At 36.0% G+C, this 18056-nt stretch overlaps 1 protein-coding gene and 1 long non-coding RNA gene across 2 annotated transcripts in view; one reads left to right on the top strand and one right to left on the bottom strand.

Annotated features, from left to right (window-relative positions):
* The window catches only part of KCNMA1 (potassium calcium-activated channel subfamily M alpha 1), an 887197-nt gene that overhangs the window by 15450 nt on the left and 853691 nt on the right, over nt 1–18056 (bottom strand). Inside the window, 3 exon segments of the mRNA XM_031949466.1 lie at nt 710–904; nt 14197–14327; nt 17862–17945. Of these exon segments, the coding sequence (XP_031805326.1) occupies nt 710–904; nt 14197–14327; nt 17862–17945 (410 nt within the window).
* The window catches only part of LOC105751163, a 103380-nt gene that overhangs the window by 43428 nt on the left and 41896 nt on the right, over nt 1–18056 (top strand). The window lies entirely within an intron of this gene.

Genomic DNA, 18056 nt, shown 5'->3' with positions numbered 1-18056 from the left:
CTGACATCTCCATTTACTAATTTGGGGACATAAGATGAATATTTTTATGGCTTTAAGACTTAAGTTCCTCATTTATAAATGAGGTCTAATATGTTTCCCTTTCTGGGAAAAGTATCAGATGAATCCCTGAGATAATGCACAGAAGGGAAAGTTTCCCTTGTCAAAAGGGCTTAATAGATAGGGGTTCAAATCTTACCTCTTTCAAGACCCATGTTGCCTTGGACAAAATCATTTCTTTATTTACCCTAGTTTTCTCATTTGTACTCTATATGGCTTCCATGATCCATTCCGATTTTAATAGCTGGTTTTATACTCCTAAGGGCTCTATAAATGGTAGCTGCTTACTTCAAATAGAATATCTAGACTGACACTTGGGACTTTTGCATAGATGCCTTCGTCTTTATCAACACTGACCCAAGTTCTTGCCTTGTTAGAAGAAGGCTGACTAGGGCCAGCTAAAAGTCAGGAGATAAATAATGTAAGCATTTAGTGGAATTTCCAGAAGTGCCAATCAGGAACTACCTATCTAGTAGAAAAAATCTTGAGTAGATGAGTAGGTGGGTGAATAGATGGAATAGAGATGGAAAAATGAAATACCTGATTTCTTATTGTTTCATTAAGAAGGGATTGCAAAACCAGGGCTGTGTGTGTGTGTGTGTGTGTGTGTGTGTGTGTGTGTGTGTGTGTTTGGGGGGGTTCAGATGCTTACCCCTAAATCTGCAAAAGGCCCATCCAGCAGGGCTAACTGTGCAACCCGACATCGATCCCTGTTGGCCAGTGTCTGGGGGGTGCTGTAGCCACCTCGTAAGGCATTTTCCTCAGCAATCAGGGCTTCCAGCTCTGGAGTTGCTCCTCCCGTGACCAGAGTCCGGATCAGGGTAAGGATATTGTCATTGAAGTATGTCTAGGGACATGAAAGAAATTCTCCTTAAGCAAAAACACCATTAAAGTCACAACAGCCGACATTCAAATTACAACTTTTCTGAGTTTCTCCTGTTCAAAGTTCTGGCTTGTCTCTTCAAATAATTTTATGTTGGAAGTGAAAAGACAGCAGCCTCCAATTACTCTATTCCCTTCTATCCCATTAGACTCCAACACTAGAGTCTTCCTTTTAAAGACCCATTCAGGCAGATTTTTATTAAAGAACTAAAATTTGAATGATTTATGTTTCCCATAATTGGTGTTAGTGGCAAGGCAAGGACGGCCTCCATTTCTTATCCCTTCATGGCTAACAAGGAGCTTAAGGAAATGGAATTATAAAACTCAGGCTCTATGGGGAAGCTTTGCATAGGCTCTGAAGGCACTATTTACCCCAGCTTAGAGGTCGAGAAAGATTGGGTTAGCTCTCGTCACTGGCCACCAATGCACCAGAGAGAGAACGGCTTGCATGCTCTGTTGATGTTATGATGTGTCACTGGGCCAGGCCTCTGGGAGCCATCCTGAGGCCATGTGGTAAACAATTTAGGACATGTTCTGCTAATGTTCAGACATAGACGTGTGTATCAATTTAAATACCCTGAATCTGTGCCAGATAAATTTATGATGAGCTGGGATCCTGCTGTTTCCTTTTAAAACCTCTAGGGTCTAGGCTAAGTGTGGCTTATTAAGGAAGGCTTCCTCTCCACTGACGCTTTGCCAAAATCCATAAAATCACTGGTCTGTGAGGAAAACAATGGGCATTTAAAAATTAATTTCATGCCAAATGAATGCCTTTCAAGCTTGGTTAAAGTGACATAGTCCAGTGTGAAAGGGACCCAAAGAAGTGTCTGAAATCAAACCATCTCTTGCCTTGATAAGATTTCTATAACAGAATTTCAGGGTTTGGTTGCACTTTAAAGAGAATCCAACATAATCCTATAATTTTACAAGTGAAAAATGTAAGGTCCAGGGTATGACCTGAAATGACTTGATAACATAATAATGTAAGAGTCAAGATTAGAATCCAGTTCTCTGTACCCACGTATTCAGGGTTCCCCTATATCCTGCTGCCCCCTTGTCACTGGCTGGGAAGAATTAGAGAAAAAAAATGCAAAAGATTTTTCAGCAGGGGAAATGACAACACTGCTTTAAAATTTAAAATTTCCCTTTTGAGGGCAAATTTCTTAGTCTCAATGAATGGTAAAGATGGTAGGAGATCAGAATCAAGGCAAAGTCTCATCTCTTTAGAATCAGTCTTCCACCAGTAAATCTCTGTACATGTCTGCACCTCAATTTCTTGTGATAAGTACTAAGATCTCTCACTTACTATAGAAATTCTATGACTCCATGAATTTCTCTTAAAGTTAACTATAAAATAGTTTTTCTTGTCAAGATGTAAGATTCATTTTTGTCACATCTTTAGAGCCTGATCTATTGAAATATATGTCAGTGTTGAAATATATTACTGTGAAATGGACTATCTTTTCAGCTGATCAGTCAACAATCTATATGGGGTGCCTACTATGTTCTTAGCCCTGTGCTGGGGTAAGCAGTGAAATGTGGGCTGTTCATTGTCATAGAGAACAGTGTCTTAAAAATTATTTATCAAAAGACAGGATTTCTGAGTGAGTCACTCCAAAGTTGCGTGACCAAATCTTATGCTGTTCATGTCTTTTGACAGTGACACATATTTTACATCCCAGGATGGCCTTGTAACTCAGTTCTATCTTTTCAACTATGCTCATTCAGAATGAGCAGCATGACCATAGCTAGAGCATGTTGGATATTGAAAAGGCAACATTATGTATATAGTATAAAAGAAACTGACCTCAGACTTAGGAGGCTAGATTTCAATTTTTCACTTGCTTGTCTACTATGTAACTGTGCCTGGGTCCCCTTAACCTCTCTGAGATTTTGTTGCCTCCTTTACAAAATGGTTATAATGGTGTCTGACCCTCCTTTAAAACTATTGTGATAAAAGTAATTGATAAATATTAAGGGCTTTGAAAATATGAGTCATAATTAAAGATAAAGATAATATACCACATCTTTTTTTCTGTTATTGGTTCCCTAACAATGAAGTACAGAGCACCCTTTTCAGTTTCTTGTGCATGAGGAGTATAATTTGGGTTTTTAGGTCTCTTTTTGTGAGTGATGTCAAAACTGCCAGGAATGGTCCGGTCTATTTAGAGCAACACATAAATGAAACAAGTTGGAACTTAAAAACATGCTAGGACATGCATGTTAATAACTAGTATGTCCCATTATTCACAACTTCATCTCTATTTCTACAACAGTATAGTAGTATATAACTCTACTACCATGATAGTGCAAGCATGGGTTAGGTGCCTAATTGCATTTCCTGCTTTGCTTACTGATGTCCCAAGAGAGCTGCCCAGAGAAAATTATTCAAATCATTATTAGAAAAGCTCAGAGTGTGCAGGCCTATATAGAAACAGTTGATTCTCATCTTAGAGGCAGCTAAGTGGTATAGTTTATTGTTCAAAAGACAATGAGATTGAAACCTGACTCAAATATTTACTAGTTGTGTAAATCTAAGCAAGTCTCTTAACTTTTCTCAGTCTTAGTACCTCTTCTATTAAATGGAGATTATGATAACCCTACCTCATAGGCTTGCTGTCAGAATCAAATGAGATTTTTATATATTTTAAAAATCTCTCTCTCTCTCTCTCTCTCTCTCTCTCTCTCTCTCTCTCTATATATATATATATATATATATATACACACAATATATGTATGTATGTATGTATGTATACATATGACTGTAAACCTTAAAGTATAAATGCTATCTATTATTATTAATGAGATAATTATTAAGATAATATTTTAAGTGCTTAGCACAGTGTCTAGCACATAAGTGCTAGATAAATGTCTCCTTAGATAAATGCTTTATTCTCTTCCCTTTCTTTCCCTACTTTTCCTTATTATCATCATCTCTGCTCATTCTAGGTCACATAAGATATGGAGAAATCTTTTCTAATAGGACCATTCCAGATTTACTTTTTATTTTGACAGGTTACCAAACTGAGAGCACAGGACAATACTGTTGACATGATTTGCCTAGATTACAAAGAACTGATAAAATAAAATCTCTTGTGTTATTCTTATGGAAAATTTGGGGAGTAATAGGCCTAATGATGTTAGTACAATTTTCCAGACAGCTATTATTCATTGAATGAAGAATTATGAAGGATTCAGGAAAAGATGTCTCCAGGTATCCCAAGGTTTTATAATTGATCCTGTGCTCAATTTATTATCAATGTCTTCAATAAAGTTATAGAATGACATGCTTCTCAAGTTTCTAAATTACATACCATTGGACAGATTCTGGATGTATCCCATGCCATTGTTGAGATTCGTAAAGATCTAAGAAGCCAGAATATTGAACCAAATAAAATAACATGAACTCTAATAAGGACAAAAAGAAAGCCATGCTTGAGCTCAACATTTTCAATATGGAGGAGGAATGAATAGGGAATTTGTCTGAAAAAAGATTTGGGTATCTGAGTGGACAGCAATTTAATAAGAAGCAACTAATGAAATTTATATGATCTTAGGCTCTATCAAGAGGACACAGAATCAAAGATTGGAGCTGAAAAAAATCTTAGAAGGAAACTATGATATAAAGAGGGAAAGGCATTTGTCCAATTTAGCCCTGTGCCTTATATCTGATGCTGTGCTTGTTGCTGCTGCTCTCAAGAGGTATTCTCATTTGGGGAAGTGTTGCTCTGCAGAGACCAATGAATGGATTTGAAAACTTTCCGAACCACTCTCTACACAGGGGCCAAACTGATATTTCTAAACCACAAATCTGATGAATCTGTTGCTCCCCTGCTCAAGAAGCTTCGATAGCTCTCTGTTCCATCTCTGTTTCTGTGACAAAATGCAAACACCACTGTTTGACATTTAAAGTCCTTCCCAAACTGGCTACAATCAATCTTTCTCCACTGATTTCACAGAACTCCTTCTCATACACTTGGGTGTTACAGTATTCCAAACAACCTAGCCTACTATTTGACATTTCATCAATGACATTCCATCTTCTGCCTCTTTGAATTTGCCCAGTCTATCTCCCAGACATGTCTGAAACATTCTCTCTCCTCATCTTTGCATCTTGAATTTTCTGACTCCTTCCAAAGCTTAGTTCAAGGGTTCTCTATGAGAAAAGGCCTTTTCTTACCTTCCCCTCTGAATTGTTACTTTCTCTCCTAAATAAGATTACTTTTTAAAACCTTGGAACTGTTGTGAAATTAATTGGATCAGTAAATGGGACAGCGGGGTGGTGCGGTGGATAGCTAACTGAGACTGGGAGACCTGAATTCAAGACCAGCCTCAGATACTTACTAGCTGGGTGACCCTGGGCAAATCACTTAACTCTATTTTTCTCAGTTTCCTCATCTGTAAAATTATCTGGAGAATGAAATAGCAAACCAGTCCAGTATCAAGGAAATACCAAATGGGGGTTCAGACATGACTGAAATGATTGAATGACAAAGACTGAGGACTAGATTTGGAAACAAAATCTTACTAATTGTGTGATTCTGGATAAGTGTTTTAACTTCTATTAGTCTCTGTCTTCTCATTCATAAAATGTGGGTAATAATAGCACCCACCTCAAAGAATCATTGTGCAGATCCAATGAGATAACATATATATATATATATGTATATAGATAGATAGATAGATAGATAATGCTTTGCCAATTTTAAGTGCCATATAATTGCTAGCTAGTATTATTATTCATATTTTTATACAAGTTTCTCAACTGGTAAACTGTTACCTCTTTGTGGGCCAGGATTCCTTCATTTTGCATATATATCTCTGTCACCTAATAAAAAGCACTGGACTGAAGATTGCATTGATAGATGAACTACTTTTAGATGAAGAAACTCTCCCTACCAATGAAGACAGCATCTCCTCAAGAACTTAGAATTTTAGAGTTGCCTAGAACTCTGGAACATCAAATGCTTGCCTATGATCAACTGGCCAATAAGATGTCAGAAGCGGGATGTGAACCCATGTTTTCCTGGCTCAGAAAGTCATTTCTTTACCATTATACTATGTTTTCTCTGGTACAAATTAGGTATTTAATAATTGCTTGGGAAGGGGCAATAGGGGTTAAATAACTTGTCCAGGTTCACACAGATAGTAAGTGTCTAAGTTTGGATTTGAACTCATTTTCCCCTGACTCCAGGGCTAGTGCTCCATCAATTGTACCACCCCTTAATAATTTCTTATTAAATCCAATCCAGACTTAGACTTTATGGGATCTATCCTTTTGATCTCTGGCTTTCTTTACAACACCTGTAAATAATTTACAGATAATTTATTAAGTAATTTACAGAACTTTGCCTAGCAGACCTCAGATAGCATAAGATAACTTAGGACCTTGTTCTGTTGTCCATGAAGGCAAAGTTATAGTAGAATGAATTTTTCCTTGATTAGCTGTGTGACTTTGGGTAAGTGGCAGCTTCTGTGAGCTGATTGCGTCCTCTCTTAAAGAAGGGCCTAATACTTGATTTTTAAGCCCTTCCTGGCTCTGGCATTCACTTTTACAGTGATTTCTCAGAGAAGACAGAGCACTGAATAGGAACACCAACCACTGTACAAATGAGAAGCAAATTCTAATCTGGATATTTGAGCTTGCAGTGCCATCTAGCCCAAGTTCTAAAGCTGAGGCAGCTCTGGTTGGGTGAAAATGTTTGGGGCTGTTCTCTCGCGTGCTGGAGCATTCTTTTTTTTTTTTCCTAAAGTATAATTACCAGAGCTTATGTTTCATAGTTAATGCTGTCAAGCCTTTTAAACTAATTGGTCTTTTATAGAAAATTTAACTGAAAATTAACACATCTTTTAATAACATTGCTTTAACTTTAATGGCACTTTGCCTTGCGTTTATAATTGCTCTAAAATTGTCATTTTCCATGTCATAGCTGCCATTTTTTATATTTGCCAGTTTTCATGGTGTAGGTTTTTATTTTTAGTAATTTTTTTCCTTATGAAGGGAGAACCATTTGCTATTTTCCATCTACTTTGGGCCACATTTGATTTAAGAGTTAGTATGGGGGAGGGAGAAAGGGGGAGAAGACATGTGAATAGAAGCTGGGAGACCTGGATTTGGATCCATACTCTGTTATGTCCTAGAAATGTGACTAGAGAACCATCTAAGAGCCTCAATTTCCTTCATCTGTGAAACATGGGCAGTAATAGTCATATTTCCTACTTCACAGGACTGAGTATCATAGAATCATATGTCCAGAGAAATCCAAACTCCTCATTTTATAGAACAGAAAGCTGTGGCACAGAGATGGAGTAAACTACCCAAAATCTGACAGGGAGGGAAATGATGATGACGAAATGATATCTAGAATTTATATAATTATTTTGATGTTTATAAAGTACTTTATATAGGTTATATCCTTTGATCTTCACAACTAAATGAGGTAGGTATAATAAACCCAGGTTCTATGACTATAGACCCAGTATTTTTTTCTATTGCACTATATTTATTGTGAAAATGGCTATACACTACATAAATGCTAATGAAGTATTATATACATATGTGAATATGTATGTATGTGTGTGATATAAAAAGTATTGTAATATAAAAGTACCATATAAAAATGTGAATTCTGGACACTGTGGCTTAAGAAGGATGTTGGTAAGCTGGCAAATGTTCAGTGAAGAACAAGAAGGATAGTGAGCAACACTGAATCCTTGTCATATGAAGGGAAACTTAAGGAATTGGGTATTTTTAACCCAGAAGAAGAAAATCTCAAGGAAAAGTGTTCCAATATTTGAAAAGATGTCACAGAAGGGGAAGAAATATGATCGTCCTTATTTTTGCCCCAATAGGGCAGAACCAAGAACGGGCAAGAGCTACTTTTTGGATTAGGGATACTGGGGATTCCTTTTATGTAGAGGTTGGACTCTTGGATGACTATTTAGGTTCCTTCTAACTCTCAAAAGTTATGACAATATCTGGATGGCAGAATCTAAAGGCTGATGCAATGATTGACTCTATGCAAACTATAAACTTGGCCAAGAGGCAAACTTTGTCCTGTTCTCATGGGGAAAGCCTGGTTATATGATTTCTTCTCCTTAATATATTATTTTGATAATTATACTTTCAGGTAAATCTTTATTTCTTCTATTTCTTCCTGTTTTTACCCTCTCTGTGTGCTGAGTGTTCATTGTTTTAAAGATACTCCCCCCTCAAAAATAATTTCAATCTTTTGTAGGAAAAAAGACAATACATAATGAAGTCATTTTCTACATATTAGGGCTTTTCTTCAATAGTATTTTTACCCTAAGTTTCATATCCTTAGGAGTTTGAGGGGGATGCTTAATATCATTCCCATTTTATAATTGTAAGACTGAGGCTCAAGGAAGTGAAGTAAAAGAACTGAAACCAGAACATAAGCACCTGAATTTTTGTGCAAGTCTAAGAAGGTAAAAAGAAAGAATGCAAAAGAGGCACTTTTTGATTAAAATATGAATTCAGTGGAAATTGCCTGCTTTGCTCTGCACAGGAAGGAGATGGGAGAATTTCTGTTTGAGTAGTTGGGAAGACTTGAACAAACTGATACAGAATGGAGTGAGAAGAGCCAGGACAACAATTTATACAATAATAACATTGTAAAATAAACAAAACTGAAAGATTTAAGAACTGATTAACATAATAGCCATGAAGCTAGAAGCAGATTATTTTGAAGCATGCTACCCACCTCCTAAAAGAGACATGATGGATTCAAGATTTTTGCACAGGATCAATGTGAAAATTTACTTTTTGCTTGAGTTTTCATATTTTTACAAAGTTTTTTTTTAAAGTCCCCATCTCATTGGGGTGGGTCAAAGAAGAAACAGGGATATTGAAGGGGAGAAAATAAATTATTGTTAATTGGAAAAAATAAAATTTAATTTTAAAATTTGAATAACTCTTTGTGATATTACTAGTGTTCCATGAAGCATTTGTGATGATTCTTAAATGCTTAGGGAATAAAATAACCACTGTTCTTCCATAAAGGGAAGCTTCCGTGTTCCAATGTACGAATTCTAGAGACTGAGCCAATGTACATCTTTTTTTTTTTTGGTTTATGTATTTTGTAAGAAGGGGGCAGGGTTCCAGTTTAGTCTGACTATAAAAATGATCTTCATTAAATACATACATACACATACATACGCATAAACTCAAACTCATTAGCATTAGTGTCTAGGAATATTAACTGTAAATGCTGCTTGTTTCTTCCCTGAACAATGTGCAGCCTTGCTCATTCTGGCTGGACTATTAATGTCCAGAGTGCTACAGATTTCTACCTAGGAAACAACTAGAGTATATAAAAAGTGAACTCTCTCTATATAGTCTTTTTTAAGTTATTAAAGTCTTAAATGGCATAAAGATTTGGGGGCATTCTATATTGGCTCTGAATCTTCTGAGGCTCAATTTTTGCAGATTCCTCTGAAGGCCACAAATACTGCTTCTTTTTAAAGCACACATTAATTAATAAACAAGGATGTCCTGTTTTACATTACTTCACTGAATTGGAGCATAAAAGTAGAATGGCCAATTCAATGTGATGATGATGATGATGATGATAATTATATAGTTTATGTATAATTCTATATTAAACATCATATTACATATAATAACTTTATTCTCAAAATACTTTCAAGTGTGTAAAATTCATGATGATCTTTTTGTGTACTGCAATTTTGTGAGCAAGATTCAAGGATGCTAATTATCTCCATTTCATTATGGAACAAATAATCTTTCTATTCATCACAATCATTTCTGGAATAACAGATAGGGATGCTAGAGAAGGAAACTGAGGCATAGAATAACAAAATAATAGATTTAGAGTTGAAAAAGAATTTATATCACTTAGAGTAAATCTTTCATTTCACAGCTGAGAAAACTGTTTCTCGGGGGATGAAGATTAAACTACTTTGGGGGACAATGGCTTGAAAGTACTAGAATTTGGATTTGAACTCCAGGTCTGGCATTGTTTCCGTAGCACTTGTATCTATCATTCTAGACCATGGGGAGATAACATGATATAGTGGACATGATTCAGGTTCAAATCCCACATTATTCCTTAGCCTCTATGAGCCTTGGTTTCTACATTTAGAAAATGGGAATAATGATACCTGTAACATTTTACCTTGTATGCTTATTTTAAAGTTCATATGACATGATATATTATATATATATATATATATATATATAATATATTTAAGGAATTTCAAATCACTAAATATCAGTTATTAAATAGAGACTTGGTATCAAGCCATTGATTTTGTAAGACAATAATATTAGTTTATTATTATTATTTTTTCTTCCCAGCTACTATCATAAGGGAACCAAGACTGGATGTTTAAGTCAAGAATTTGGTGAGAATTGAATTTCAGAAGTTAAATGATGACTAGAGACAAATGGGATTTGGGCACATAGGATAATATTGCCAATACTGGGTGGAAAAGGTTTCCTTTTGCTTCCCACCTTGGTTATGATAAAAATCAGAGTTTATGTAAGAAAGAATATTGATAGATGACATTTGAAAACAATGGATGATAGAATCCAGAGGCAGGTTTTGCTCCTTCAGCCACTTTTTCTAGGAAAAACTATGGGCAAACTATGGGTCAAATTAACCTTGAGCATCAGCAATAGGGCTCAATGGGAAGAAAGGACAGTATGGTACTATGTTGTCTGGCCCCAGTGATCAATTACTATAAACTTCCTCCCAGCTGCCCTGTGAATAGTATCCTGACTTCAGCTTGAAGAATGTTTTTCCAAATTGTGATGTTCTTCTCAGAGCTATCTAGGCATAAACGTAATTATTCTCTCTCATGAGGTATTTGTGCTGTTGATTTGCACAGCATCATGACATGGCATCCGTAGCATCCCTATCTGTTATTCCAGGAATGGCTGTGATGAATAGAAAGATTATTCGTTCCATAAATGAGGCAGTGAGCAGCAGGAGTTGAATTATGAGGGACAATATTCTGTGAGTGTTTAGACACCTGATTAAATGGCAGTTTGGAGAAGAGGGGGGAAAAAAGATCATCGACATCTAAATAGAATTGCGTTTCAGTGTTGTTTGTAAACGGCTGCCTAAGCTAAAATGTGTGCTCTCTCTCTTTCTCTCTCTCTCTCTCTCTCTGTCTCTCTCTCTCTCTCTCTCTCTCTCTCTCTCTGGTTCCCATTGTATGGAAAGCTTTCACTCATGTTGTATAATTTCCCTCCATTTTTTTTTCTTAGCTGTTTTTAATTACAACAGCTCTTCTCATTACTTGAGTAAACCCCAGTCTTATCATAAAGAAAAGGAAGAAGAAAAAAAAACTATACAAAAAATGAATTGAGTTATTTACAGCTGATGTGTTTTTTCTGTTGTGTTGCTTTTTTTTTTCCAAAATCTGCTATCAGTTGAACCAAGCACAATTCTGAGGCCTCATTTTCGAACTTCTGCACTCTAAGCAATGAGAATCTAGCCTCAAACAATACCTGGATGGTATTTAGATGAGTAATACACAGATTGGATAGCAGTGGGCAAATCAAGTTAAACCTATTTCCATTAAAAATTATTCACATTATTTTTAAAAAGAGTCTCTTGTAGGGTTTTGCCTCCTCTTTCTTTCAGGACAGAAGAAAAGATAGGATTCTCAGGATATTTTATCTATAAATGCCTACCAACTGAGACCATAGAAAAATTCACAATGGAAATATCACATAATAGTGCAGTGGTTAAGAAGACTTGGATTCCCAATCCCACCTCAGAATTTAGAGCTATGTAATCCATGACAATTCATTTGCCTTTTGTGACTCAGTCTCCTCCTCTGTAAAATGAAGAGGTTGGATTTTATGACTTCTAAAACTCCCTCCAGGACTCTAAATTTATGATCCAATAGTAGAAGTTCTCAGCCTGGGGTACATGTTGTTGTATATTTTAATAACTGAATGGCAATATAATTGACTTATTCTGTAATCTTATGTTTTTACAAATCTCATTATAAGAATGGGTCCATAGATTGCCACTGGAAATACTAAAAAAAAGTTAAGTTTTATTTTATATAGAACTTTCTCATGAGATAGAGAAAGTACTTACCTGTTTGTTAGAGAGAATTTTTTCTCCCAGAAGTTTCCTATGCTAATGAAATCACAGGTTTGATCCCTATCCTGTCATGGAACACATTTTAAATACATGGACATAGATTTCCCATCTGAACATAAGCACTGAACCTGTGACACTTATTATCATACTTATTTCGTTCTCTCCAAAAGTCTCTGGCCATGAAAGTTTGGAAACAGAAATATTCAATCAAATGATCCAATTTGGAAAGTTTAAAAAACTTCTGATGATGAAGACAGTGATGTGACTTAAATCCTAAAGAACTTATCATTCACACAAGATCACACATACATAGCACTAACATCATCACATAGATTCCCATGAACTTCTGTATGAGAAGTTGGACGTGACTGAACACCTGCATTCCCATCTTTGCTACAGAGTAATTTGGGGGAAAAAAATCTGAAGAATACTTATCTAAAGGCATGGGTCCTTTTATAGTTTTGCTCTTTAAAATTTTAATAGTGTTATTCAAAGCTCTAAAGTAAAGTCATCTATAAACATTTTAATCTTCCCATAATATAAATGATTTTCTGTATCAAGATCAGATGAAAAATGAGTTTTCCAAAGGAATGAATTACAGAAATAATTTTTGAACCAGAGGTGCTGTATATTAGATCTATTTAATGGAGCTTATCTTGAACTGTTTCTGCAGCCTCCCTCATTAATTCCGGCTTTTTCAGGTGTGGATAAACTAGGACCAGTGAACTCTCTATTTTTGTTCCTGGAGAAGTTTCTAATGCAATCCAGTAGAGCAAGATGGCAGAGTTTTTGGACTTGGAGATTGACAAGAGAAACAGAACTATAGGAAGTCAGGGAGAAGAAACACTAACAATCTATCAACCACAAGAAATTTTGTTTTGAGTGAACTGAGTGTTGAACATAAAATCAACAATATCCAAACTCATATCTTAGCTCAAACACTGGCTGTATGATCCTGAGTAAGTTAATAATATATCTGATACTCAATTTCCTCATCTGTCAACTGAGAGAGTTAGACTCAAGTTCCTTTCAACTCTAATCCTATGATCTATTATTCTATAAAAAAGGTAGAATGAACAAAAAATTTAAACTGAAATTTTTGTTTTAAATTGTAGTTCTTTTTCTGATGCATGGGGAAATTGAACATGTTTTTTGTTTGCCGACAAATCTATTTTGCTGAAATAATTGTAATTAGTATATTTTTATATGTGTGTATTTCAAAACTCTTTGACAATAATAATAGCATTTTCTCTCAGGTAGGTTAAATATTTCCCCCTCACAATATGCAATTTATATTAATTCTCTTAAATAATCTTTCTGTTTCTTTTATTCTTTTCACCTTAATTTTTCTTTTCTTTCTTTGTGTTTTTGTTTTTGATTTGTTTTGTCTTGTTTTGTTTTGTTTTACAATTATCAACACATTGAATAATCACTTTTGACTACCAGTCTTCCAATGTACTTGGTATCAGTGAAGTCATATGAAAAAGGGAATTTTCCCCTGCTTATTAATTTGTGTTCTTGTGCACAACTATTACAAAGATAAACTTGGTTTTACCTCATACTCCATTTCTCACAAATTATGAATTAATGATCATCAACAATGAAATTTTAATGGACAATAAAACTATTGCTTTCATTCTAACGAAATATTTCATAACCCTAGTCTGTTTTGACATCTTTGTTTGTATAAAAAAGGGCAAACAAGAATTTATAAGTTATCTATAATTTGATCAAACTGAAACTTTTGTTCTTCCATCTTAAGCAAGCAAATACCTTGATTCTTAAATGTATTGTGATGGGCTAAAAAAGCACAACCCATTAAAAGACTTATGGTTTTCAAATTGAAAGGATCTTCTAAGGTCATTTTCTACTCCAGCTCCCACTTTTAGCAGATAATGAATTTGAACCCCAGGGAATTTAAATGACTACACAAAATGGGTAGTAATGCTGCCATAATCTGAATTCTTTTCCTCTGATTCCCAATCCAATTTTCTTTCTATTAAACTATTAGCATTCCATTCTTCTATCTTCTGACAAAATTTAGGATTCTCTTTGGTCTTTTCAAAAACTCCCCTTTCATTTGTCTATATCAGTATTTTTGGTTGGGGTTTCCCACAAAATGTGGAGGAAGGGATGGGATTTTCTTACTTACCGCACTCATGAGTGAGTCCAGGACACTAACGGCAAAGGCTGTCCCACATGCAAATGGCTGTGTGAGATACAGCTCTGTATCTGGGTCATCATCATCGTCTTGGTCCAAAAACTGAACATTAGTATCATTCACTAGAAAAGCCATAAGACATCAATTAGTGATCAATGTCCAGTCTTGTGAACTAAGCTAAGCTAAATAAATAAATAAAGCCTGGCATTATAATGGCATAGAGGCAATAAGCAGTCTCTTTGATGGCACTAGAGATGAAGTTAAAATGGAGGGGGAATATGAATCCTGGAGCTGCAAGGGTAGAAGTGAGGGGGGAAAAGGGAGATTGTAGCTCTTTTTTTATGAGGTAAGCCCCTTGGCTGACATCAAAGGGACTCAAAAGAGTGGGAATAATTTTTTCTGAGACGATTCTAGAATTAATGGTAAGAAGCAAGACACTCTTGTAGGGAGAACGTAGGATCCATGTCTTTGGACTGATTGAATTCTTGCTCAGACAAATAATGGCTTTCAATACAGAGGCATAAACTGGGATAGTTTACTACTAACAAATGAAATAATGTGGGACCCCCAAATGGGGATGAGTTAAGAGTTCATCATGCAAGCAGATGATTTTGAGATATCAATAGTTGCCACACTCCTGCCTTGCCAAGACCCTAGTATTCTTCACATCAAAAATGAAAAAGATTCTGTCCTCAAAGAGTTTGCATTTTACTGGGCACTAGCTAAAGGTTTACTGACAATGATATTATCAACTCCAGAGCAAAATATCAAGATGTTATGTTTCTCATCAAGTAGGAAATGTGTGGTTTTTCAATTACATGGGCTGATTCAAGCTCTCTTTTTCCTTTCCTAAATGATTTTACTCTCTTATTTAATTCTCTTTAAAAACATCGAAGCCATCTTTTATGTGGCCATTAAAGACTCTCCAGAAATGAAGGTGAAGACTGACTGATCACATCATAGAGATGTACTCAACTTAGTAAAGATTAAATAAAAAATTGATGTCAATTCCCAATGTGACTCTGGGAATTAACATTTGTCTAGGAGTATATATGCACATATATGTATATGTGTATGTGTGTGTACATATGTATGAAAGTAAGATAAAAGTTAAAGTTCCTGATGCCTTCCTAACCTCACCAGCAGCAACCCTTCTCCTCGGCATTTTTTCCCTTTTCTCCATTGCTGTAACTGGTAAAAAGAAAATTCTTTCTATGAAAAACTACTATTACCTTATCTTTTCTGTATGGGATAGAAGAAAGTAAAAAGACAGGGAGGATAAGAACATAGAGTAAACTTTTAAAGATCAAATTTGTTTTCCTACAGTAAGGTACAGAGATACCCATTCACTACACAGATCCTTTCAACTTCAAGTATTTAAAAGTCCCCAAATCTCTCAACTGACAATTTCCCAACTTTACTTTATTCAATGATAAAATCTGATAAAAATAAAACCATCATTTGAATGGGGGCACTCTGGATGATCACTGGTTATTATATATTTGCCTAGAAAGTGATCAGGAGGCACTGCTAAATCCTAAGGAGAAGGAAATGCTGGATTTGTAGAAATAATTCATTAATGAAGATGATTGACTTACAGCCAACTGTTCTCTTATGGATGTTGGAATATTTAAGTCATAAAAAGAGTTCTTAGAAAATCCACAAAGCACTGGGCAGACTCTAAATAAAACTTTACACCCAGCTCAACAATTTTAAAGGGATATAGAAAAAATTGAAGCTGGGAAATTGTCAGAGGAGAGATTTGGGGGGCTTTTAAATACTTGAAAAATAGGATTTCTAAAGAAAAGCTAAAAGAATATTCTTAGCACATGGCAAGCAACTGATGAATTTAATTGATTTTGGAGCAATAATTTTATGATAAGAAGGCTGAAAGGAGAGATTAAATTATTATTTTCAGATATACAAAGCATGATGGCATAAAAGTAGTAATCATTTTCTCTCCCTTCCTGATGAGGATAGTGAAAGCGATCTAGGACTATGGAGTCAGCAGACCTAAGTTCAAATGATACTTGTCACTTATTACCTGTGGGACCTTCAAGAAGTCACTTACCCTTTCTGAGGATCACTTTTGTCATCTGTTAAATGGGGATGAGACCATATGGGTTACTATCTTACAGATTTGTCATGAGTATTGAATGAGATAATGGCCATGAAAGTACTTTGTAAACTCTTAAGATTACCTTATAGAAATGTCAGGTGTTATTATGGCTAAAACAAGGAGTAATGGGCTTCAACTCTGACACATGAGATGTTGTGGATATAAAGAGTAATTACTGATCATGAAGACTGAGAAACATAGTTACAGATTGAGAGAGGTAGAATCATTTTGAATGAAATCTTCAGAGCCAGGCTAGCAAATCCCTTCTTCACTTGGGTGCTCTTTCTCCTAGGATAGGGGCTTGGACATATGACCTCTGAAGGCTTATAGTCCTGAGATTGTGTGACAGACAATTTAGAGAGTGAAGCTCTCAGGAAAATTCTGTAAATATTAGACTCCATCCATCCCACAGTTGCACACACAAAACAGAGATACTTTACTTTTGACCTGAGAGAGTTTTGTTCTGATAAATAGTCACATCTACAATAATGCAGTGCTGAATGGCTGACAATTTATTCCTCTGCTTCTGGACACCTTACAAGCAAGATTACTGTGTTAAAAGCTCTCTTGTTCTGAAATATATTGGGGGGCCAAGAAAATGGATTGTGAGTTTCATTTGCCATTTGAAGGAGGTGATTTTCCCCAGCACTTTTACCGACTCCATCTGTCTGCTTCATAAGACCAATCCCCCATTCTGACACTTATTGTTACTCAACTGGGTCCATAGTGTCATTGACCAAGTCATGGGGAATCATATATGAATTTGACAAATTTAGTTGTGACTTCACAATTTTATCTTTCTGATGAGACTTTATTCTGAATTTTTCAGAAGCTCTCTGGACCAGGGAGGGTCAGACTATTGGGACAGTGTTCTACTATGGTGGCTAGTTAATCTAACACTTTCAACCCTTCTGATAATCTGGCTTCAGGTAGAAAGGGTCTCCCCAGAGCTCCACTGTCTCAATAGCCTCCAAACTGGGCATCTGAGACAAGAGCTAGTAAAAGAGGCGAATCAAGTCAGAACAAAGAAAAATAAACAGCTGGAGGGAAGGCACAATCTTAGGTTTTGTATTTTGAAATTTTTATATTTCTTCTTTGACTTCCTATGAGAGCTGTGAAGATATGTCAGTCAAGCTGACAGAAGGTTGGAAGAAAAAAATAAAAGAGAAAAGGGTGGGGGGCTTGGAGGAGGGAAGACGAGGGAGGGCAGGGAGATGTGCTAGGGGAAAAAAAAAAGGCCCAGGCCAAAGAAAATGAATTGGTGTGAAGATGCTATGGAAACAGCTGCCAGGTCAGCCGGGCGTGATCAAAGGTTTATAGATGCTGGGTGGGAAAAAAAAATAAAAAAGGAAAATCATTAAGAAAGGCCAGAGCATGACAGTTGATTCCAACCAGAGCCGCAAATAAAACACATTCAAAGCAGCGCCATGAGGGTAGCCTCTCTGTTACAGCCAGAGAAAGAAAGAACAAGCTGATGAGAGCTGGAGCACCAAAGAGAGAACAAAAGACCGACGTGAAGGCAAACGGTACTTCTTACCCAGTTCGGTTATCATGAGAATGTGCGTCCCACTGTTTTTTTCCTGATTGATTGAAACCAAAGGCAGAAGTTTGCCAGGCTTCGCTAATAGGGTATAACAATTTGGGGTGGGGGAGGGAAAGGGAAAGAAAGTACAGAGACAGAAAAAAGGGAGGGAGTCAGAGAGATAAAATACTAAGGGAAAAGGATAAAGGG

Source organism: Sarcophilus harrisii, chromosome 2 (assembly GCF_902635505.1).
Source record: "Sarcophilus harrisii chromosome 2, mSarHar1.11, whole genome shotgun sequence".
Taxonomy (NCBI): Eukaryota; Metazoa; Chordata; class Mammalia; order Dasyuromorphia; family Dasyuridae; genus Sarcophilus; species Sarcophilus harrisii.
The sequence above is the reverse complement of the archived record's forward strand: the minus strand, read 5'-3'. Positions and strand labels throughout refer to the sequence as shown.